Genomic DNA, 22,436 nt, shown 5'->3' with positions numbered 1-22,436 from the left:
TCGCACGTTGGAAACACTGTTTCGACGCATGGCAAGGTCAACGCCAAAACATATTATAATACGCGCTACCTTTAAACCTACTTTAATGTTAACATAGGCCTTTACATTTGTAACGCGCATATAAAGTTGTCTTTAGGTTTTAAGTCGACTGTTAGCTTGAGTGCGGTGTGTGAATTAAGTAGCAAGAAGTGGTGTTTCCCACGTTTCTATTCGTTTGTGAACATAGCACAGGCAGCTTGCAGCTAGCAGCTGCTCTATCGGTGTGCTGGGGAGGGGGGTGAGCTGAGCTGAGCTGGAGGCTTGTTCAGCCATGTTAGTTTTCTCTGCTTTTCACAGACGATGAGAGAGAGGAGCCATGGCCTTGTCATTGAGCGGAGACGATGAGGAATATGATTCAGAGTCTGAGCAGGTCAGAGCTGCTTCTTACGTTTCATTATATTGTCCCTGCGTAAGACTAGAGCTGTTTGTCAGCTTGCTGCGTGAAAACAAGCTTTTGTGAGCTGAGTGGGGGGGTTTCTGTAGTTGTTCAACGTCTGCTTTTACCCGCTCTCATTCTCTGTGTCTAGGTGAACCGAAATAAACGTGTCTTTTAAACCTTCTTCTGTGGTTTGCCAGGTTATAGGTATCAGTAAGTAGCTAGCGAAGCATTTCTCGCTTAAAGTTAAACGGACTGGCTGCTTTTCAGAGTTGATACCCAGACCGTCCACACACACCGTGCCGTCTCCGCCTCGGTCATCATCAGCCACCACTGACCCATTTTGTATTGACCTCCTACAGAGCACTTTCATCCAGCAGTGTTGTTATTTTCTGGTTGGGACCACAACCCCCCTGTCCTCTGTTAGCCTGGTTGTAAGACCGTCCAACTTACTGCTGGTTACAGCTGTGATTTACTCCAGTCCACTAACTGTGTAATTTCTTCATGCTTTGTTGTGGTCAGTTTCCTCATTAGTCCTAAACTTGCCCCACCACTCTGTGCCTTTAAGAAGGCTATAGACAAAATGTTGTTGAAGCAGAGACGGAGGAGGGGGGATGGGGAAAAGAAACAATGAAGCGGGCTCTGCCTGTGTTTCCTGGTAGTCCAGTGGTTCCCAAACTGGTTTCCAGTGACCACTCCGATATTGGCAACATTATAGTTGCTGTGATTTGCACTCCGTCTAGTTGCTTCCCACTAGGAGGAGAAATGTACTGCAGTGCTAATTTTGGTCTGACATTACACTCAACACACTGTGTCGTATGAGGTTAATCAGGACAAAGCTCTGGTCTGAGCATTTGTAGCAGGAGTCAGAGCATTAATGATTTATAAGAAGGCTTTTATAGGATATTGCACAAGTCTCCATTAGACTTTTGGCATGTACAATGCAGGAGAAATGTGAGAAGAGTTTACATGGCAGCCAGCTCCTTGTGCTTAAGCAGTGTTAACCTACAACACCCATAACAGTTCCTCATCAGACAGGGTATTTTGAACTCTTTCCTTGTTGGTGACTGTAACACTCACTTTTGTTTGTGTTATGGACTACTGTACATGAGCAGGAGGTGATGAGTCTTGTGACTTCCTCTCAGTGAAATCAACAATCAAGCTGAGTCAGAAGATTGCGCTCACAATATAAGCCATGTTTTTGTTCACTGGCTTCAGCAACAAGACCAAGATTCCTGGCATATTACTGCACAGAGTTAGACCAGTCAGCTAGTAGTTGCAGCTACTACTCTGCATAGTGGCCAAGCCTGCTCTGATTTGTTTGTAGTGATAGATTTATTCCATTTATTTATTGTTATCAGAAGATTGGGTCAGGTCAGGGGTCCTATGTTCTGGGGAAAACTGTGCACTGAGCCTTTGTTCAAAAGCTCTGCAAACCTAACTTTAGATAGGACATTAGACTGGTCAAACAAGATCAGGAAAATAATGAGGAAGCCGAATTTAAAAAAAAAAATGTCGTGTGATGTTGATAGTCACAGCCACCCTGCAGCACCAGCAAGGCCCTTCCTTTGATGTCTCCCTCCCATATTTCCATAATCAGGATTTATGGAAAGCTGTCACATGGATTTACTCAGATTTTGACAAAATGCTCCTTTAGTAACAGCATAAAACGATCAAGTTATTGTGTTCGCGAAAAATATACAATTTAAAACAAAGCCTGGTGATTTAAAAAACCTAATCCTGCTCTGAGAAAGTGCTAAGAGGAACACGTTGTTATAAACATGAAGGGACATGTTGTCCTGATTTTGTCTGGACAACCCCATAACATCATTAATCTGCTGAGAAGGTTTTTTGTCAGTCAACAGGTTCAGAACTGGTTTCTCGACTCTTCCTTGGTAATATCATTAGAAAGCAAAATAATGTCTATCTCTATTTTATCCAGGTGTACTTGTTCTACCTGCCCGTTGTCTCCAGAACTGAATTCAACATGCATAGTATTTAACAAAATGCTATTTTATTTACACAAATTCAGTGCTCACAGAGCAGTATTAATTATCAGTAGTATGTGGGCTGTGTATAGTAATCAGTAATCAAGTAAATGGCATTAAAAAAAAAGTGCTCACATTAAACCATAACCTCCCAATGTGAGCTTATTTTTATCCATCTCTTGCAGTCCTGTATAACACGGTCACTAACATGTGTTGCCAAGGTAACCTCTCCTGCTAGAACAAGAATCACTATAATGATTTGTCTCATATTCACGGTGCTTTACAGTCCTGCCATGAGAGCCACAAAGAGACTAAAAATAGATGTGACAAATTCACAAATGTGAGTTCAGATTTAAAGCTGGGTGGTGTGTGTTTGTCTTTGTGGATCCTCGGTGTAAGATGACTTCAATTACGCTACCATGTCACTTTTCTCTCATGTACTCACCATGAGTCACATATACAGTATATGTGTGTTATTCAACAAAAAGCACTATAAGTAGGAATTGTTTACAACTCTTTGATAAAAGAAATTCATAGGTTATATTAATGCCACTATAGGAATGACGTCCAAGAGTATAGTTAATCTGTTAGTGTAGTTATCAGTAGAAGTGTAGTTATTGACTAGCTGATTTATCAGTGAGTCAATCAGCAGAAAATTAATCACCAGTTTTTAATTTTTTAAGAATCTTCTTGTTTGCATAAAACAAGCTATCCAAAACTGTGAACATGGGTAGTAGCTAATCATAACTATCTTTTTTTTATTTATTTATTTTTTTTTTCATTCAGGAAATGTAAGGTTGTTTTGACTACATGGTTGGTGCAAATGTGAAGTGAGCATCTTTTCTTAATATCTGATTCTACGTGTCTCAGTTTGCTGAGGAGTTGTAAAATTCATTTCTTTTTAAGAAAACACATAGATTACTTTTATCTAGCATGTGCATTAATTTACAATAGTCTAGTAAATATAAACAGAAACAGGAGTACTACTAGTACTCTAGTACAGAAATAAATCATCTCTTTACTGTGTTGATGCAGCTTATCATTTTGATATTTATCCTGATGATCAGATACTCGGTACAAATAAGCTGATGAAGGCATACATGGGAAGTGTTGGTACCTCAATCGGTGTGTTACAAAATATTATTAGGGTCCCATTTTTTTGGCTCAAGCCAGTGTTACTTGTATTATTTCCATAGTGTGTGAAAGTGTTACTCTTGGTAATTCAAGCTGATTTCAAAGAAAATGTTGCTTTTTCTTCAAATGTGGCTTCAAGTGTAATGAAACCAACCATTTTAATAAGGACTGTACAATATGTTGCACCTATTATTATGCTTGTCTTGTCACAATGGCTGACGCATGTGTTGTTTCCAACTAAGTCTTATTTCTAGCTCTTTGTTTTTTAGCAGCGAGCAGGCAACCGGCCAAAGCCCAAGATGGGGACTTCATCAGCTGTTAAGCTGCCACCTAACCGCAGCTCATCCGGAGCCAGACGCAGGAGGACACGCTGCCGAAAGTGCGAAGCATGCCTCCGGACAGAGTGTGGAGAATGCCACTTCTGCAAGGACATGAAGAAATTTGGAGGACCAGGGCGCATGAAGCAGTCCTGCATTATGAGGCAGTGCATTGCGGTGAGTCAAAAGTATCGTAGAGATTACACAGATTTTCTCAAGGTAGAATGAAACGGGGATTTGTATTTTTAGGACCCTTTTGCCACATTTAGCAATAAATAAGCCTAAAGAAAAGGTTTGAGAAATTGCAGGCTTGTATTAGCTGTCAATAAACTAGCACACTGTCACATCTTTTCATATGGAAAAAAACCCATCACAACATTGTTTATTGAGGTTAAATTTGTTTAGTCATATTTTTTATTTGTCTTTGGTATGTGCAGCCTGTCCTGCCGCACACCGCGATGTGTGTGGTGTGTAAAGAAGCAGGGAAGGAGGACACACTGGAGGACGAGGAGGACAAGTTCAACTTTATGCTGATGGAATGCTCTATCTGCAATGAAATTGTCCATCCCAGCTGCCTCAAGGTATTTAGTCCCTGCTGAAACAACTTCACCTTAGTGAAGTGATTTGTTTGTATTAAAGTAGTGGGCCAGGAATCCCAAGTCATCGTAACATATTGTGAGTTTTATTTACAACAGAAGAGTCTGCATGTAGTCACTGAGGTAATTTGATCTTAAAATTGTGTTGTTTTTGTGACACTGAACACAGTCATCGCTCTTATGTGGTCAGAATGTTTTTATGGCTCCAGCCTGACAATATCAAGTTAGACGTTTTTCACTCCCACTACTTGTTTTGAAGAAAATAACGATTGCTTGATTGATTTAAAGGGTTTTCTGACTTAAAAACATTTGGATTTATAAAAGGGTATTGCCTCAAAAAGGGCATGTTTAAGCAGACAAGACATTTGAGCTCATAAAGGAAAAACGACTGTAAAGCAGCACACACCTTTTGTGCAACTGTTACATGAAGAACAGGTTGTTGCTAGTAGAATTTGTCAAACCAGTTTTTCAACAGTGCACTATTGAATTGTTTTGCAGATTGTGACAACAAAGATATATCCCTTTTTAAGTTCTATACATAATCATACATTAATTTGTACATTGCAGCCATTTAGAAATGTACATTTGAGCTCTTCAAGTGGAATCTTTCACTCTACTTCCCTTTTTCAGTTTAATGTACAACGCAATAGTCTGCTTGTAAACGACGACAAGGGTTGAACTGTACTGACCTGCCCAACTGGCACCCTCCACAACAGTCACTTTCACTTCCCTTGTCTAGTCTATGTTAAACTGTACTTAGGAATACGTTAAAGCTTGTTGTTCTTGTGCCACTTTGCTTGTTGGTTTTTAGATAAATGATGCTTCAGGAGTGGTGAATGATGAACTCCCTAACTGCTGGGAATGTCCCAAATGCAATCATGCCGGGAAAAGTGGAAAAGTGAGTACAAATATGTGCGAGTCATAAGATTTAGATTAAGTAACAAGTTATTCAGTTTCATTTTTATTCTGAAACATAAATTAGTCACTACTAAGATTTTGTTGAGTTATAGTTATTAGTTGCTTAACTTTTCTGTGGTGTTTTCATTATTTCGTTTTATGTGTTGATCAGCTTGCCACTTCCTGTTTATACTTTTTTAGTATCTGAAAGTCATATGACTGTACCACAGAAGCCGGAAACTACCAACATGCATGGTGTTTTATTATTATTTTTGGTCTTTATTTTAGAAAAACTTATTTAAGCTTAGGTACAGTTGTAACACAGCTTTTTTTCTTGTTGCTATAGGCTAAAGGTATAAAGTTGTCTTGCAATTGTTTGTCCCCTTTGGTATTGAAGCAAAAAAGGGGTCCAGGCTTCAAGTACGCCTCCAACCTCCCTGGCTCTCTGCTAAGGGAACAGAAGCCTGTGAAGGAGGAGGGGGATATTTCTTCTGCAGCCAAGAAGAGACCAGAGAGAGAGGAGACACCCAGGCATAGACCCGAGGACTCTGTCCATCGACCACCACCACTGCTCTCCCCTAGCGGTCTGCCCCGACCCAGGCCTGAGGACAAATTGAGGAAAAAGAGGAAGCTGTTTGATGACGATGAGGAGGAGGATCTCAGTGTTAGGAAAAAGGTTTGTATCCTTTACAGACTCAGACTTTTAAGATATTTACCATCCAAATGTTACGAGGGAATTCCCAAAATTCTTATGCCATATTTTTTTATAAATTTTTTTATTATTTAGGAAAAGTCAGACGACCCTTATTTTTCCAAACTGCCGCACCAAATTAAAACAGAAGATGAGGACGCATGTGAGGAGGAAGAGGATAAACAAGGAAGGGACCCTCACTTTCAGAGTTCTGTAGAGAGGAAGTGGCGTTCTGGAGACACTGAAGAAGAAGGGGATGACAAGGACTTCAAAAATGAACTATTAAATCCCTGCATTAAGACTCCTGTTGGAGACAGCGACCAGTCTCACTGCAGCTCCCCACAGGCCGGCCCCAGCAGTGAAGGCGGGAGCGAGACCCAGGAAAAAGGTCCACGTCCAAAAGCTCGACGTAAGCGGCGTTTGCCTAATAGAGAACTGAGCCGAGAGCTGAGCAAAGCACTGAATCAGGAAATCCTAAAGACAGAGGACTGCCTGGCTAACGAGAACCGCCAACCCCTCAAGGTTGAGCCAGAGACTGAAAACGAGGAGCCCAAGAGGTTGTTCCGCAATGGCACCGACCTTGGGGACCAGAGGCCTCACCTCAAGACCAAAGAGATGAATGGAACACCCTGGGAGCTGCGACACTTCTACCCGAGTCAGATCACTCCGTTAGGCTTCAACAGGAGCACTCCAACTAACCGGCCAGTGCCCCCACGCTCTCCACCCAAGTGTGTCCAAATGGAGCGGCACGTCATTCGGCCCCCTCCCATAAGCCCACCTCCTGACAGACTACTTCTAAAAGATGGTAAAACGCATGTCATACAGCGTGAGGTTTGGATGAAAATGTTTCGCTATCTCTCTCACCAGGAGCTCTGTGTCTGCATGAGGGTGTGCAAGACGTGGAACAGATGGTAAATGCACTGTGCACACGTAATTATATATTTAAGGATTTCGCAAATATTGCACAGTTTACAAATAAGTGTGACCAAAAAAAGAGCTTGTTGAAATTCTAACCAAAATGTTTCTTTCTGACACCAAGGTGTTGTGATAAGAGACTCTGGACAACAATTGATCTAAACCGCTGCAACTCTATTACTCCACTCATGCTAAGTGGGATTATCCGCCGACAGCCAGTTTCGCTGGACCTCAGCTGGACCAACATATCTAAAAAACAGTTAAGCTGGCTTATTAATAGATTGCCAGGTACCCAACTTTAAGCATTTATTTATTTGATGACACACAAATTCCACTCACCCTTTTAGTTTGACTTGTTCTACATCATTATTTTAAAGTGCTGCCATGTCTTTCAGGTCTCCGAGTCTTAAAGTTAGCAGGGTGTTCTTGGGCTGCTGTGTCTGCACTGTGCACCACAAGTTGCCCTCTCCTGCGCACCCTGGATGTCCAGTGGGTGGAGGGACTCAAAGACGCACAGATGAGGGACCTCCTCTCACCCCCCACCGACAACAGACCAGGTAGAACCAGTGGGTTGACAGAGCAAAAGCAAAAGCACTGCAATGCTTTAGGGTGTGATTTCTGACTCCCATGTTAACATGTATGAATGTATTGTGGTGCCTACTGTGTGACACCCAGGGTACAACTGTCCAACAAATATAACATTAGTGTAGCTGCTGATCCCATTACACAAGAACTATGTGGCATGTTCACTGAATTCAAACTATTTCAGGGGTAAAGCTCAGGAACATCTCAGGCCTCCTTTATGTATAGGTGTTAGGACTGAGACAACTAAAAATAATTGTTATTGTAAGTAAAACATGGGAGTCTCAGTTTTCAAGTTCTCAAGTCTCATTTATAGCATTTTTTGTTTAATAGCTTTCAGATATCCTATATATCCTTGTCCACCATAGAGGACACAAGGACAATAATACAAGGACAGATCAGTGATGTTGCTCATGTGGCAATCTGACAGGTCAACTGGATAACCGCTGTAAGCTGCGGAATGTGGAGGACCTGCGCCTGGCAGGTCTGGATATCACCGACACATCTTTACGTCTCATAAGTCGGCAGATGCCTTTGCTGTCCAGGCTGGACCTCAGCTACTGCAACCACATCAATGACCAGTCTGTCAACCTGCTGACTGCGACAGGGACGACAACCAGAGACTCCCTTACGGTAATCAATCTGTCAGGTGAGAACTGGGACCAAAAGAAAAGCAAAACACACACATCAGTTTTAAAGGTATCCAGGTTCTATGTTTAATATATTTTTTTTTTTTTAATAAAAGAAGTTGGTTGAATTATATTCTCATTAATCACTAAAATGTACTACAGATAATCGGTAAGAGCAAAGATTCAAGTAGGTGTTATTATACGAAAACAAAATGGAGGTGCCTAGGTCAAACCAATGCTTTTTCCCTAATTAAACTAGGGGATAAAACTATTAAAACCAGTCACCCTTTATGTAGAAAACCTGGGTACAGACAGTCTGTACATCTCTGTACTTTCCCATTCACAGTTTTCTAAAGCCAAATAAGGGGCCATTGAAATCACCTGTGTTTTACTTATTTGCAGTAGTAAATTGCAAAGTGACATTTCCAAACGTATGGCTGACTGTGGCTTTTCTTGCTAGGGAGTGCATGTTCTGTAAATCATCCATGCACATCGCTTTTTAATTCTCAAACCTGTGACTAAACACTGCATTCTCTGTCTCTCTTTAGTTTGTAACCGGGTCACAGATCATTCACTAAACTTTTTCAAGCGCTGTGGAAGCATCTGTCAGATCGACCTTCGCTTCTGCAAGCAAGTGACAAAGACAGCATGTGAAAGGTTTATCGCAGAGATGTCTGTGAGTGTCCCATTTAGACTGAAAGAGGACAAACTGCTGCAGAAGACAAGCTAGTTCTTAATGAGACAGAAATTACTGAAAGACTGTCTTTGCACTTAAGGAAACATTTTTTTCCTTTTTCAAGCTGTTCCCTGTGAGAAGTCTCTGCATCAGTGTAACCATGAATAAACTGAAGAGATGATTTCTGGGTGGAAACCCTAAATGGACTTGAACGCAAGGAGATTATAAACATTCACTGGACAGATAAAGGGGAAATGGCATGCATGTATTTGTGTTAAAATTGTACTTTTATAAAAATGTGCTTGTAATTAACTGTTGGGTTATTTTCATTCTTTAAATATTTGAAAACAGTATTTTTGTACAAGCATCATTTCATGAGTTTACAGTGTCTCAGGAGCTAAATATTACATTGAGACTGAACAAAAACTGTCTCCCATGTGCCAAAATCTGTATTTGATATTGAGCTTACAAAAATAGCATGTAGAGTAACAAACCTAAATGATCATAAATACTTCCTTAACATGTAGAATATTTCTGGAATGGTAAAATGGTAAACAATTTTCCTATTCCTCTTACCCAATCATGTCTTCATACCTTTAAAATTGAACTGTTCAATGTTGTGTTTGATGGGAATTTCATCATTTCAACATTAATTTATTGAATATTTTTATTACAGTTTATATTTATTCATTTACTTGGTAATTTGACATAGACTAAAATAGTGTTTGCAATTGATTTATTTCGGTGTTTTGAGCCTGTTGCATTACCTGGGTCGTGGGGTTGAACACCCAAAAAACTGATGCCGGACATTGACAGTTACATCTGACAACTTAATTGACACTGACACATTGCTGTTCGCCCTACACATCTGCTTCTCTATAAGAAACTAAGACCTCTGCAAATAAGTGATTTGCAGATATAAACTCCACACAGTATGTGTATTATATGTATTTTGGGTGTTGTGCTGTAATGTGCTATCACCTCAAGTGAATGTGATGTTTATATTTGTATATCCAAAACTTATGTGCTAATATGCAATAAACAATTTTCATTTGTACAATGACTGAACATTTCTTTGTTGTATTCTAATTAGCAAATGTTAGTGTGTTCAACAAAAATTGCTAATTTAGAAATTTTGGTCTCAGCTGACCATCCAGTTTGCTTCAGAGTCTCCCACATGCTGTCTGGCAAACTCTGAGATGTAATACAGATATGTTTTGTCTTTGCCACTCTCATAAAACGTTCACTGGTGTAGAACCCAGACAACAGCAGCTTTTATGTGCAATTTCATCCAACTCTGCCTCAGAAGCTTCAATGGACTTAAAGGTGTTTTGGGAGCTTCTTTCACTAGTCCACATCTTGGACATGTCTGATGGATTTACCGGTAATGATCCAAGATTATCCAAGATAATAGAGGAACACCATGTGAGATGAATTATTATAAAAAAAACTTTAATTAGAAGTTTTAATTACCAAAATAAAAAGTCCAACATTCCCCAATAGACAGACAAAATCTTGCACACATTAACACCCTCTCTAAAGGAAAAGTGCAACCTGCCCTGCTAATGTTCATAATTCCAGGGGACATCTTTACTGTAATAGCAGCAATGTTGACTTTGTGTGTTCATAGTACAGAGCTGAATGTTTCTATATGAGCAGGATTTGAGGATAAGGAAAATGGGGATTTAACTTTTAAAATTTAAGAAAGTGGAAGGGATAACCAGTCTTTCGGCTCTATGCAAGGGGATCAAGAGGGGCAGAAAAAACATATGCAGAAACAGCTCTGTAATAATAAATCAACCCAATCAACCCAAGGGGCATTTCAATGACCTGATTATTACACAATGGGAAAAACTAAAATATATAGATTATATACATCTCATAGGGATAGATTTATGCAAGTATACATTAGCAAGTAAGTTTTCCTATATACTTTCCATACCACACATCTCAGTAAACTATTTCTTTAGTAACCTTAATACATTAATCCTACATGAGAATCAACTAAAAAGAGTTAAGACACTTCATCCCACTCTCAACAATGTATAATGACCCCCCCCCCCCCCCAGAAAAACAAATAAAATAAAAATAAAACACATTCAGTTTTACATCCACAGTTGAACTAGAAAACATGGATGGTTAGACGAGTTAGCACCGGTTTTTGCCTTGTGTCTCTACTTAAGTGCTGAGACAGTACAGAGGTGACAGCGGAGGTTAGCTATTGCTGTAATGAAAGACTTAATGTGGTCATTTTAACTTGTAAAGCATTTTCATAAGTGCTTTTATAATCAGTCAGGATCAGTAGTATTTTAAATCACCGTTATCAATCACCAGTATTTGAGAGTCACAACAGCAGAGGACGTGCTCAGTTGCAGGCTGAGAAGACACAAGCTCAATCATTTCTAATGGAACTTATCCCACGGATCAAACTAAATAAGTAGCCTTCAAAACTTCATCAGTCAAGCTTAAGTTTGGACAGCCACTATTTCTGGTTATAGTTTTCACTGTGTTGTGAGCAGTGGTATATTAACACACAGTGTGAACAAAGTGCTTTCTGGTGAAACGTGCTGAACAATCCACAACCACACACTGGTCAGCCCAGTCAGGAGGGAAAATGGGCCACTAGCATGATGACATGATCCATTATTTGGCACCAAGTTCACTCATCCTCTCTCTTTCCTGGGTCAGTCTGTCCCCAATGTTACTAAGATATGTGTTCACTTGCAGTGCATGTGAAGATAGGTGTTCTAGAGAATACTCAGCAGAACTGAATGCCAGCTACAGCTTATAGGCAGATCTGAGGGTGATGGGTTGTGTGTGTAACAAAACTGGAAGTGGCTGAGTGCCACACATTCTTCGTGTTGAAAAATTGCAAGAAAACCGAAAGAAACACTTGGGAATAAACACAGGTTACAGATATGTTTACTTGAGGAATGACTCACAGAATGATCCTTTGTTCTACCCACTGGTGAAAATGAAGGGTCAAATCTTAAAGAGAAAAAAAATAAACATTTCTCATAATATTTAAATGTGCAAATAATGAGAAAATTTGGAGAACACAAACATCCACAAAATAAGTAATTTGGAGATTGAAAAGTTATGAGCTGCATGATTGAGTTAAGGTAAAGTCCCAGTCTGAGCTGCAGCGTTGCATTAGGACTTGAAGACGTGCACAGCCCTCACAACATACTGCCTGCAGATCGGGCACTCGTTCATCCTCTTGCCACACTTGGTGCAGGTGACCATGTGTCCACACTCCAGGAGAACACAGTCGATCGCAGCGTCCATGCAGATCCTGCAGAGGTTATCATCGTGGATCGTAAGCGGGCCCTTCTCGCCATCTGCACGAGACAGAGAAAGAGGGAACTCTGTGGAAATGTTAAGAAAATGAGTGATATTTCATGCACTGAGGAGGGACAAGTAGTCAAGGAGACAAGTAGTCGGTGACTTAATAAAACACCTTGTCTTAACCAGCAGGCCTTATCTTAGTAAGGCCATGCACTCAATCTCTTGAAAAATGTCAATGGCTGTTATGACTATAAGTCAAGAGGTTTCTATGACAACCACAGTCTTTGTGACTGGAGGTGAGCTGGTAAAGAAGGGAGAAAGATGGCTAACATACTTCAGTTCTCAGTATAATTAGCGTCAAAGATTGAACACATAAATAAATGGCCATGGGGTACTGATCTGATGATAGATCAATGTTCCTGGAGCACAACAGATGTAATTTATGTGCCTACATGGAACAAATGACAAATAAATTTCCTAAATAAAATGTAAAAAAATTAAAACAGCCAGAGATTCTCACAGAGTGATGCCACTCCACAAGAATCACACACACAGGGGTTTTACAAAGAGCTGGAAAATGAATGAGAATGAATACAGATATGGTGGAGATAAATGTAAGCATGGTGATGAGGCGAGTCACAGGTTGAATGGGTGACCACAGCAACGGTGACAAGAAACTCATAAACCTTACCTCCGATGGCACCATTGCAGATTGGAGTGGGGAAGGCCACCACTTGTGTGGGAAGGTGTAAAGCAAGCAAACACAGTTGATCATGATTCTAATTGAGTAAACTCACAGGAATGAGTTTTCCCATGTTTAGGAGAAATCTGTTTAAGTATTTAAGTTTATTCCTGCATGCAATATATTATGTTGTCACAAGTAGCACATAGCAGGTTTTGCTGGTTAAAAACCACAAGTGGTATCTAATAGTGACATCTAGGAAAGTGCAAATGAACTGGTGTCATCTTACCTGTGGTTACAGTACCGCTTACATTTTCCACTGCAAAAATAAAATAAATTCAAAATAGGACTTCATCACCGAGTTAAGGGCTCAGTACATGAATACATACATGTATATATACACTATCACTTATTTCACACTGAATAATACATAACCACTATAATAAAGTAAGTATGTTTATCAATTTCTAAAATCTAATAAATAAGAAAACTGCCAACGGTAGTATTTTCTCAGAGTGATGAAATACCCACATGACTTCCTGTTTTCCTCTGTTTCTCTGTACAGTCTGCTGACGCGCTCCACCAACTCCCACTTCTCACAGCATCCTGAAAAGTTGACAAAGTTCCTGGCCAGTATTTCCTTTAGCTGTCTAACAGACAGACCTTCAATGTCTCTCAAGCTGGAGATGTCTGAGAGAGATGCTCTGGCCCGACATCGCGTCTGAGGACTCACCTTTACGAATAAGAAACCATACTAAATTGTACATTTAAAAATAAAAAAATAAACGTTAATAAATATTACATGAACGAAAAAAAGTGTTCATTTCATGACTTTGTCCTCTTTCCATTATAGATGGTTCTGTTTATCACTCCTTACTTTGTTCAAAAAGCACAATTGGAATTTGAACATCTGAAGTATATTACTGTGGTCCAGCAATCTGCAAAGCACTGTAATTTCTGCAGCAAGAAAATATTTAGTAAAAACTAGCATTTAATAGAATACTAGCCAATAAATATTGGTTTCTATGCATCTCAGTTAAAGATATGGTTGTGTTACTGAGTATTTCTATTTATACCCCAGCCTCAACATTTAACAGATCTGAAATGCATTTGTCAATATTTCACATATGAATGATTTTACAATGATGGCAAGAAAGTTGTTCAGTTACACCTCAGGAGTGTGTTCATTGGGGTCCAAGTTGAGGAGAGACACCGATGTGGCATCACCTATATCCTGCAACACAATAATAGACATTAGTGTACTCTACATGCAACTCTCAGCTAGCTAATTCTCCATTAACTGAGGATTAGGATTAGACGCTCATCAGCCAACACAGTCATATTTCAAGAAGCACAATGCCTCATACCTTCCATTCACAGAAAAGCTTACTGCACCCTAAGCAGGCCAAGGACAAGTATTTATAGTGAATCCTGGCTGCTTGGAGCTGAGCCCTAGTTATGGTGTTTCTCTTTTTTCCAATTGTCCTTTGGTTTTTGGCTGTTTGCTTTCTAGAATACTGATCAGATTGTAGCTGGCATCCAAATTCTTATTTTTAAAAAAAGTATTTGTTTTAAAGCTGGTTCTGACCTGGTTGGTATCAGAGCTATCACTTCTGCTCAGATGTTCCTCCTGGGAGATGACAAAAGCAGACAGCTCAGAGGCAGACTGGGTGGTAGAAGGGGTAGGCGTATACATGGAATGCGAGTGGAGACTGCCAGTGTCAGGATCCTCCTCTTCCTCAATACCCTGATGACAGAGCACTAAGTCCACAAGGTCTTCCTTTTCCCTGCACGTATCAGTGGGGATGTTACGAAGGAACAAGTACTGACGCAGGTCCTTTACTCGTAGACGCATTAGCCGTGGTCGCTGAAAGGCTGTTGCTTTCAGCAAATGACATGTGGCACAAATGCGAAGATTCTCCTGAAGCACAGAGCACAGCGAGCAGAAACTCTTCTTGCAGTCGCAGCAACTATACTATGGGAGAGAGATTGAAAAAAAAGATGATGGATGTGTTACTGCTAAAAATTCCTTATATCAAAATAATGCATTAGACATTTCAAAGCATATAACCATCACCAGATCTTTCCCACTTCCATTCACGTGCTCTGTCTCACAAGGTACAGAAACAGAAGGCAACTCATATCTTTTAAGTGACAAACATCAAACAGTAAGAAATGCAAGGCTTGGGATTAGACAAGCATGATGAGTGAGTGAAGCTCAAACAGAATGAGTCTGTCTTTCCAATAAAAGTTAGTTTAGGCCTTTTCTACTCCTACACAGCTGAATATTAGAAAACTTAATTACATTCTGCTCTACATAATTTCTTTCAAATTGAGAAAATCTGTAATTTTGTAAATAACTTGGGTTTAAGACTAATTTCTCTGTTAAGCCTCCTGGCCAAGTAGCACTTTAAGTGAGAATAAGAAATATATGTTCTATGATCAAAAAAACTGATTACTCAGTTTTCCAAAGCCAAGTATGGCCCATATTTAGTAGTTCTTTATAAATTATTTTCCTTTCATCCACCACCTTTTCTTTCTTATTAATTTTACAGACAAATTAACATGCATGCATACTTGCATCATGAAGACCATCCAGGCACTTACCTTCCTTCTGAAGACTGAGAAAGCTTGGCCACAGGCTTTGCATACAAGACTTGGACTCCCTGAGCTAGAGGGTGGATATGTAGAGTACCCCGCACTTGGGGCAAATCTGAAGGGTCCAGCACTGGCCCCAAACCCTGGCTGCTGGCCTCTGACGGCCCCAGTACCCATGACTTCATTTAGCAGACCACAGCATGAAGCCCACATGGAGGAGGCCCCTGCCTGTCAGTCACAGAACACCTTCACTTCAGTGACGCTATTTGCTCACATTACTCCTGTTAATGTTGTTGGTACAGTACAATAAACATTAAAAGGGTTCAACACAATCACTTATATACATGGTTACCGCAGAAGCGGGTCCAATTGCATGCATACTGACCACGTACGGGTGATAAATAGAAACGAGGTTAGTAAAAAGGGATTTACCCACAGGGCTGTTTTAACAAATTAAAGCACAAACCGTGCAGAGAGGGAGAGCAAACAGCTACGTTACCACAACACAAACACTTAAGTACACCTGCTACACAGTTCAGTAATTTAAACTGTCAGTTGACGTTAACGTTACAAGAAATTAGAAACAGAAACACATTCGCATAAATCATTTCCCGCGCAGCATTACTCTGAATTCGGTGTTTTTTTAAACCTGTCAGACTGTATCGTTTTTACCAATAGCTAGCACCGGCTAACGTTAGATGCTACTACTTAATATTAACATTAGCTGCTAGCGATAGTCCAAACAGAGCTACAATTGATAAATATGCCATGTTACAAAATGCACCTTCATTGTAGCTCCAGTGTCTCTACAGCGAATGGACAGGTTGACGGTGTAAACATTGCAATATGAAGAGTTACTTATTTTACTGAACTGTCTGAATACGTCTTCATATACGCCACTGCAGCCGCTGATGGCGATGTTATTGATTCTTCTTCAGTCTGATATTACAGCAGCCTGCACGTACCGACGTGCTCGTGCTGCCATCTTCAGGACAAATGCAGAAGTGACTGTGCTCCTCTTCCACGTGGAGTAGGATTAAAGTGGTCAAGGTGGGCCTAACACTGAAATTAAAGGCTAGAAATATTTATTATATTTGTTATTAAAATGCTAAGTCATGTTATATTTTAAATTTAAAGTAAATAAAAAATAATACTAATAAAGAAAAGATTTACTGTTTTTATTTTTAAGATTTATGGTGTAAAGCAATAGTTTCAGGGTACTCTGATAGCCCAAGTGGTTAAAATCAGGTTGGACACTTCTTTTTAAAATAATAATAAGAAAATTTTAACTTATTTGTTAAATGTTTGCCTGTTTTGCTCATGTATTTGTTTTGAGCAGGTGTCATTTACTTTAACTTTTCATTTACTTTTTTATACTTTACTTACACTAGATTTCTTCAATATCTGCAACTTTGTTCCTATAGCCCCTATGAGGTACATTGTGAAATGAAATCTGTGTAAATTACTGGCATAGTTTTGGTCTTAAATATAAAAACTGTACATTTGTTAAAGTTGCCCTTTAATATATGATATATTAAAATTTTTAACAAAATATTTTTGAAGCATTGAAATTCTTCATTTTTTATTGATAAACAGAACCCAGAAGAGGACATAAAAGGCAATAATGAGTAGAAATAATTGATAAAAATACAAGGGAAGGAGATAAATAAATCTATACAAATTGGCGTTCAAATATAGTTTGGAGGTCACATATTATTAATTTTAAATGCTAAACGGTAGAAATAATTATAATATTAATTAAATCCCTTGCATTTATGGGCAAATTCGTACAGCTTTATCAATCGCTATGATTTACTTTGAACGTGATTTGTTCTCGAGTATCTGTACGATAGATCCGCACTCCTTAGTCATGGGTTTAGGCTATTGTGTATCATGATTATCTGTTGATTGTAGATACATATAGGAAATGGTTTGCACCAGTGCCTACAACTAAATTAGATAAGATTGCATAGACATAAACAAACAGCACTTCCTGTCCCACTCTTTCGCTATCCATAAGCGCGCCAATAACAAACGTCTCCACCTGATGACGTTGCCGTTGACCGAAGGCTTCACTGTGTTTTGAGTGTCAGCGCGTTTGTGACCAAGGAGTAGTTGATCGATTTTCAGTTTTCAGGTTTAATGATGGAAACTGATGTTAGTTTGATGATCATGTATGAGGATGAGTCTGTGGATGTCCGCTGCGCAAACGGATCACAGTTACAATTGTCGCCGTGTGGTTGTGAATTTGTGTTAATGAAAGCCAAAGACCCCTCGGGACATCCTCTGCAGCCCACCGAGAGAGTTCGACAGAGGACAAGGTTTACCATCAGTACATACAAGGTATAAACATACCTTACTGTAGAACTAGTTAAGCAGTTAAGTAGACACTATTAGCGTACATCTGGTGGGACAGATGTACACAGTTTGGTTGTTATCTGCATTGATTACAGGCTCAGCCAATTTAAAAGTTCTTTCGTTTTGCAGGAGGTGATGTTAGTTGCACTGGCATTTAGAAATAAATATGCTGCTCGACCTTATTTGCCGCAAGAAATTATCCCTGCTGACTGCAAGAAGGTACCAAGAATTATTACTCAGCTCACTCACTCAAATTATGTGGGGGCATCAATACTGTAAAGTGATTATAATTTTTGCATTTCTCTACAGCCTTTTTTTAGCATTGACTTAGAAGTGCAGTGGCCAGAATGGTCTTCCTGTGAAACCGAGGTCGGTCCTGGAGGCGAGACAATCATCAGGTCTGAGGAGGGGCAATGTGTACTGGTGTTGTCGACCTCGGGTGAAGAATTCTCTGTTGAATTCACATGTGGCCTGAGTCAGACACAAATTCAATCCCGCAGCAGAGATCCTGATGGGAGCCCAGGTAGTCAGCAGAAAGTAAGTAATCTGACTACAGATGGTGAGACCAAGAGGCATCAGGGAAGAAAAAGCACAAGGAATGAGACAATTAGGTCAAGGTCTTGCTCTCCTCAAATTATCCACACTGCTCAGACAAAGGTACCTGCAAACATGACAGATGTCAGGTTTTCTATATTTTACACTTTATATTTAATTAGTTATTTCTCTTCTGTGCACAGCCCGAGGAGATGTACCAGTCAACTACAGTGGTCCAGCATCATTCCTGCAGTGCTGTTGCCCCCATGTGGAGTTACCCTCTCTCCTTGGCTCGCCATCGATGGACAACTCATCAGTCTAAATCTAAAGATGTTGGAGCAGAGGGAACGAGCAATTCTAGCCAGACGGCCAAGAAGACAAAGATGTCATTCATATCAGATTACGGGAGGAAGTCCTGCCTTCCTCAGTCACTGCCTCTTACTTGTCCATCACCTCACCGGCACAGGTCTGTTTATTGCTAACACACACATTGGGCTTTTATTTAATCTAGTTCAGTGACTCATTTAAGATTCTGCACTCATGTATTTAAGATGGAAGGTTAAAGACCCACTGGCTAAACAAGAACTTTCAGACCAAGATCTTCCTACAGAGCCAGTGAAAGTAATGTGGTGTCAAGGAGTCACATACAGGTAGGTATGCAGGTTTTCAGCAATAACAAGGGCCTTAAGGCTGTTTGAAAATTTCTGTTGGATTCTAAATGCACATCTCCACTTATTATAATCGGTTTATCCTGTCAGTTTATATATAAAATTGATTGCTTTTACCATATTAAGTTCTGAAAGTTGTTTAAATTTGATTCCCAAAACTGAGCGTTACCCTTATATTGCAGTGCTAGTGCATAACGAATATAGCTGAACTATATATACCTCCTGTGTAGGATACTGAGTGGAGCTGTCTCAGTTGTAGAAGTTTCCCTGGGAGATGGATCAGTGATCCGGTCTAACGGTGTACTAAACACTTATTTTACTCATCACAAACCTGAGCGGCAGTCAGGACAGGTAGGTTTAATCCATACAGTCTACAACATTAAAAATAGCATGTTATTATTTTGGGAGGTAATATACAAAGCTAAACATTTTCTTTGCATAAATGCCAAATTTTCTAATTACATCTGTGTCACAGGTAAAAGAGGTAACATACCATTTGAATAGCCTTCCACCAGATATACTGGGACAGTCCTACTCCATAGGCTCTATTGTGAGTCGTGCAAGTAGGTAAGTTGCCACATTTTTCACGGTCCAGTGAATTTAGCAGCAGCACATTATTTAAGGCTCTAACCGTCACATTATTCTTTTAAAGGATCCTCACTTGCTACAACCAAGCCAAACAGTCACTGACGTTCCCTGTTACACCCAGCTGCTTGCAAGAATTCAAAGTAGACCCAGCTGATTGTACTTCAGATGTTATCTACTGTATTTACGAAGTAGTCGACCTTTTAAATGAATTATAATGCTATATTATTGTTTGCAGGACCATTTTTTTAACCGTGCGACACATGATGAAAATCTGTCAAATATCGCAACTCTTGAGCAGCGCATGAGTTTCACAGAGGCTGCAGAAAGTCTGTGAGTTCTTTTTTTTTCTCTGATCACGCCTTTCAAATTACATCTTTAAAACCTGATTACTATATTAACAGCTTGGAAATAATGTTCACATGAACTTCTATTCACTTCAGATCAGACCTTGTAGCTGCAGAACTGGAAAAGATAAAACGGTTCAACTGTATCCTTTGATTGTATTACTATGGGCTGTGGACAAAATTATTAAATTTTTTGTTGAAGAATTTTTACACATCAGCCATGTTGAGGAAAAATGTGTGTGTTCTTTAACACCCTGTCCCCAGTTCTTCTGGACAACAGCCACCTGCTAAGATGTGAGAAAGAAAGTGCAGAACTTCAAGATAGCTCTGCAGGAGAGGTGACTCATGAACAAATGAATGAGAGCCAAATCGGCGAAGCTCTTCAAAGGACATCTAAGGCCATAAAGGATATTGATGCTCTCATATCTGCAAACACACTTATGTGAATAGGTAAAGAAATGCTTGACTGTAAAATATAAAGCTATTTTACTACTATGTACATACACTTAAATAAAGACTCATGTCTATGTGATAATCTCAAAGTACATTTTTGTGGGTTTATTTGAGCCTATTTTGATGTATTTGCCAAAAAAACAAAATCACATACATGGACAAAGTATTTTCCCTGTTTTTAATCTCTTTTACACTATATAGACCCTTCAAGTGCAAACAGGCGATACAAACCTAGAGGGTGTTTTTTAAAGCCACAATTGTGATATATAGAATTAAGCTTAAGTCCACGAGTGGTAACGTAGGTCAAACAAGCTGTGGTCCTGTGTTTAACCAAATGATTTGTGAAATAAATGCCATAGGAAAGTATAACCCCCGAAAAGTGGCAACAAACGGGTGGAACGTGATTTGTTCTCGGGTATCTGTACCATAAACCCGCACTCCTTAGTCATGGATTTAGGCTACAAATAAAAAAACAAATGGAGGAGCATTTGACGGATAATTAGGTTAATTGGCAACAGGTTAGAAACATGACTGAACATTTCAGAGAGACACAGCCTCTTGAATGTAAAGATGGGAAGAGGTTCACTAATCTGTTACAAAATTGAGAAGACATTGAAGATCCCACCTATCTACAATATATAATATCATCAAAAGATTCAGAAAATCAGGAGTAATTTGCACAAGGGACAAGGCCAAAGATCAAAACTGAATGCGCATGCTTCAGGTACTCAGGTGGTTCTGCATTAAAAACAGACATGATTCTCTTCTGGACATCACTCCAGGGGCTCAGGAAGACTTCCAGAAATCACTGTCTGCTAACACAGTTCACTGGGCAATCCAGTTAAAGCTGTATCATGCAAAGAAGAAGCCATACAGTATGTGAACACGATCCGGAAACATTTGAAATAGTCCGAGGCAAAATGGAAAACTGCTCTGTGGTCAGATGAATGAAAATATAAAATTATTTTGGAAACCATGGACACTGTGTCCTTTGGACTAAAGAGGAGAGGGTCTATCCAGCTTTTTATCAGTGGACAGTTAAAAAGCCTGCATCTCTGATAGTATGGGGGCGCATTAGTGCCTGTGGCATGGGCAGCTTACACATCTGGAAAGGCTTCATCGACGGTGAAAAATACATTTACAGATTTACAACATATGCTCCCATCCAGACAATGTCTCTTTCAGGGAAGGCCTTGGATATTTCAGCAATACAATGCTAAACCACATGCTGCATCCATCACAAAAGGATGGCTTCACAGAAGAAGTCTGGGTCCTGAACTTTCACGAATAGAAAACATTGGGCACATCATAAAACAAAAAATCCGGTAACAAAGGTCCAGCACTGTTGCAATTGAGCAACACAGCACATATGCATTATTCACGGTTGATGCATACATTTGCTCTTACAATTGCAGTGAAATAAAGATCAATAAAATAAAAAATGGTTGTGGTGAAGTTATTGCTGGCCTGTATTTAGTGGAACTGTAAAACAGCTCTCACAATATTGTTATTATTATTTTGCTGTTTTTTAGTCATTGACTAGTTCTCAACTGTTTGTCGTAGAAACTTATGTGCACCTTTAGGACATGCAGGCTTACTTTTTCTCTTAAATAACTTTTATACTATTTTTATGTTAAACTTTTTTTTCTATGTAATAAAACGTGAATTTTTCAATTTCTCTTCAACTTTCCTCATTTTGATCTGTTTCCTGAATTGTCATTCTTTGGGTTAGAAATATCATTAAAACTTTAAACTGATCTAGATCCTTAAACTTAAACTTAAACTCTATTGATATGAAATGAGAAATGTTGGGCTAGAGTGTGTGATACAAGCCACACTCTAACTGCTCAGCTTCAGCTCTTATCAACTTTTTTTTTCTGTTTTATCTTTAATGAACTTTAATTTTTGATCAACAAATTATACATCAAAATGTGAAGACAGCTGTTGTCTTTCAGGAAATGTGCAGAAAATGTTTATAGTTATAGAACTTAAAGAATAATTTTTCAAGACAGTACCCTCTTAAACTCCCATTTGGTACCAGTTTTATAATGTTTCAAAAAATGTGTTCCAAATCACAAATGAT

At 39.4% G+C, this 22,436-nt stretch overlaps 3 protein-coding genes across 20 annotated transcripts; 2 read left to right on the top strand and 1 right to left on the bottom strand.

The window, feature by feature from the left end:
- The first annotated feature begins 248 nt into the window (after positions 1–248).
- Positions 249–9,900, top strand: kdm2ba (lysine (K)-specific demethylase 2Ba). Of its 3 annotated transcripts, none has more exons than XM_067520654.1 (10): positions 249–409; positions 3,807–4,031; positions 4,292–4,435; positions 5,262–5,348; positions 5,745–6,023; positions 6,135–6,949; positions 7,078–7,241; positions 7,349–7,510; positions 7,966–8,184; positions 8,713–9,900. In XM_067520654.1, the coding sequence occupies exons 1-10, from the start codon at positions 356–358 to the stop codon at positions 8,892–8,894; spliced, it is 2,331 nt and encodes a 776-aa protein (XP_067376755.1). In that variant the 5' UTR covers positions 249–355; the 3' UTR covers positions 8,895–9,900. The 3 variants fall into 3 exon arrangements, with proteins under 3 accessions (XP_067376755.1, XP_067376753.1, XP_067376756.1); XM_067520652.1 differs by having other exon boundaries at positions 5,262–5,350; positions 5,738–6,023; XM_067520655.1 differs by lacking the exon at positions 8,713–9,900 and having other exon boundaries at positions 5,262–5,350; positions 5,738–6,023; positions 7,078–7,212; positions 7,966–8,123.
- Positions 8,089–16,425, bottom strand: rnf34a (ring finger protein 34a). Of its 16 annotated transcripts, none has more exons than XR_010915518.1 (10): positions 16,193–16,352; positions 15,418–15,636; positions 14,888–14,954; positions 14,399–14,785; positions 13,982–14,044; positions 13,342–13,543; positions 13,100–13,129; positions 12,820–12,861; positions 11,783–12,208; positions 8,089–8,191 (listed from the first exon to the last, which is right to left on the bottom strand). XR_010915518.1 is itself a non-coding variant. In XM_067520659.1 (10 exons), exons 2-10 carry the CDS (start codon positions 15,591–15,593, stop codon positions 11,588–11,590), a joined length of 1,386 nt encoding a protein of 461 aa, XP_067376760.1. In that variant the 5' UTR covers positions 15,594–15,636; positions 16,281–16,425; the 3' UTR covers positions 10,282–11,587. The 16 variants fall into 16 exon arrangements, 15 of the variants coding, with proteins under 15 accessions (XP_067376760.1, XP_067376759.1, XP_067376757.1 ...); XM_067520659.1 differs by lacking the exon at positions 8,089–8,191 and having other exon boundaries at positions 10,282–11,828; positions 12,031–12,208; positions 16,281–16,425; XM_067520658.1 differs by lacking the exon at positions 8,089–8,191 and having other exon boundaries at positions 10,282–11,828; positions 12,031–12,208; positions 15,418–15,689; positions 16,281–16,365.
- Positions 16,426–17,439: 1,014 nt separating this feature from the next.
- On the top strand, positions 17,440–20,450 carry c11h5orf34 (chromosome 11 C5orf34 homolog). Its single transcript, XM_067522426.1, has 11 exons — positions 17,440–17,751; positions 17,896–17,985; positions 18,076–18,423; positions 18,504–18,766; positions 18,852–18,950; positions 19,199–19,319; positions 19,444–19,535; positions 19,621–19,696; positions 19,792–19,886; positions 19,997–20,043; positions 20,165–20,450. The coding sequence occupies exons 1-11, from the start codon at positions 17,551–17,553 to the stop codon at positions 20,344–20,346; spliced, it is 1,614 nt and encodes a 537-aa protein (XP_067378527.1). The 5' UTR covers positions 17,440–17,550; the 3' UTR covers positions 20,347–20,450.
- Positions 20,451–22,436: the final 1,986 nt, after the last annotated feature.

The sequence above is a fragment of the Channa argus genome, chromosome 11 (genome assembly GCF_033026475.1).
Source record: "Channa argus isolate prfri chromosome 11, Channa argus male v1.0, whole genome shotgun sequence".
Taxonomy (NCBI): Eukaryota; Metazoa; Chordata; class Actinopteri; order Anabantiformes; family Channidae; genus Channa; species Channa argus.
This window is presented reverse-complemented; position numbering and strand designations above follow the sequence as displayed.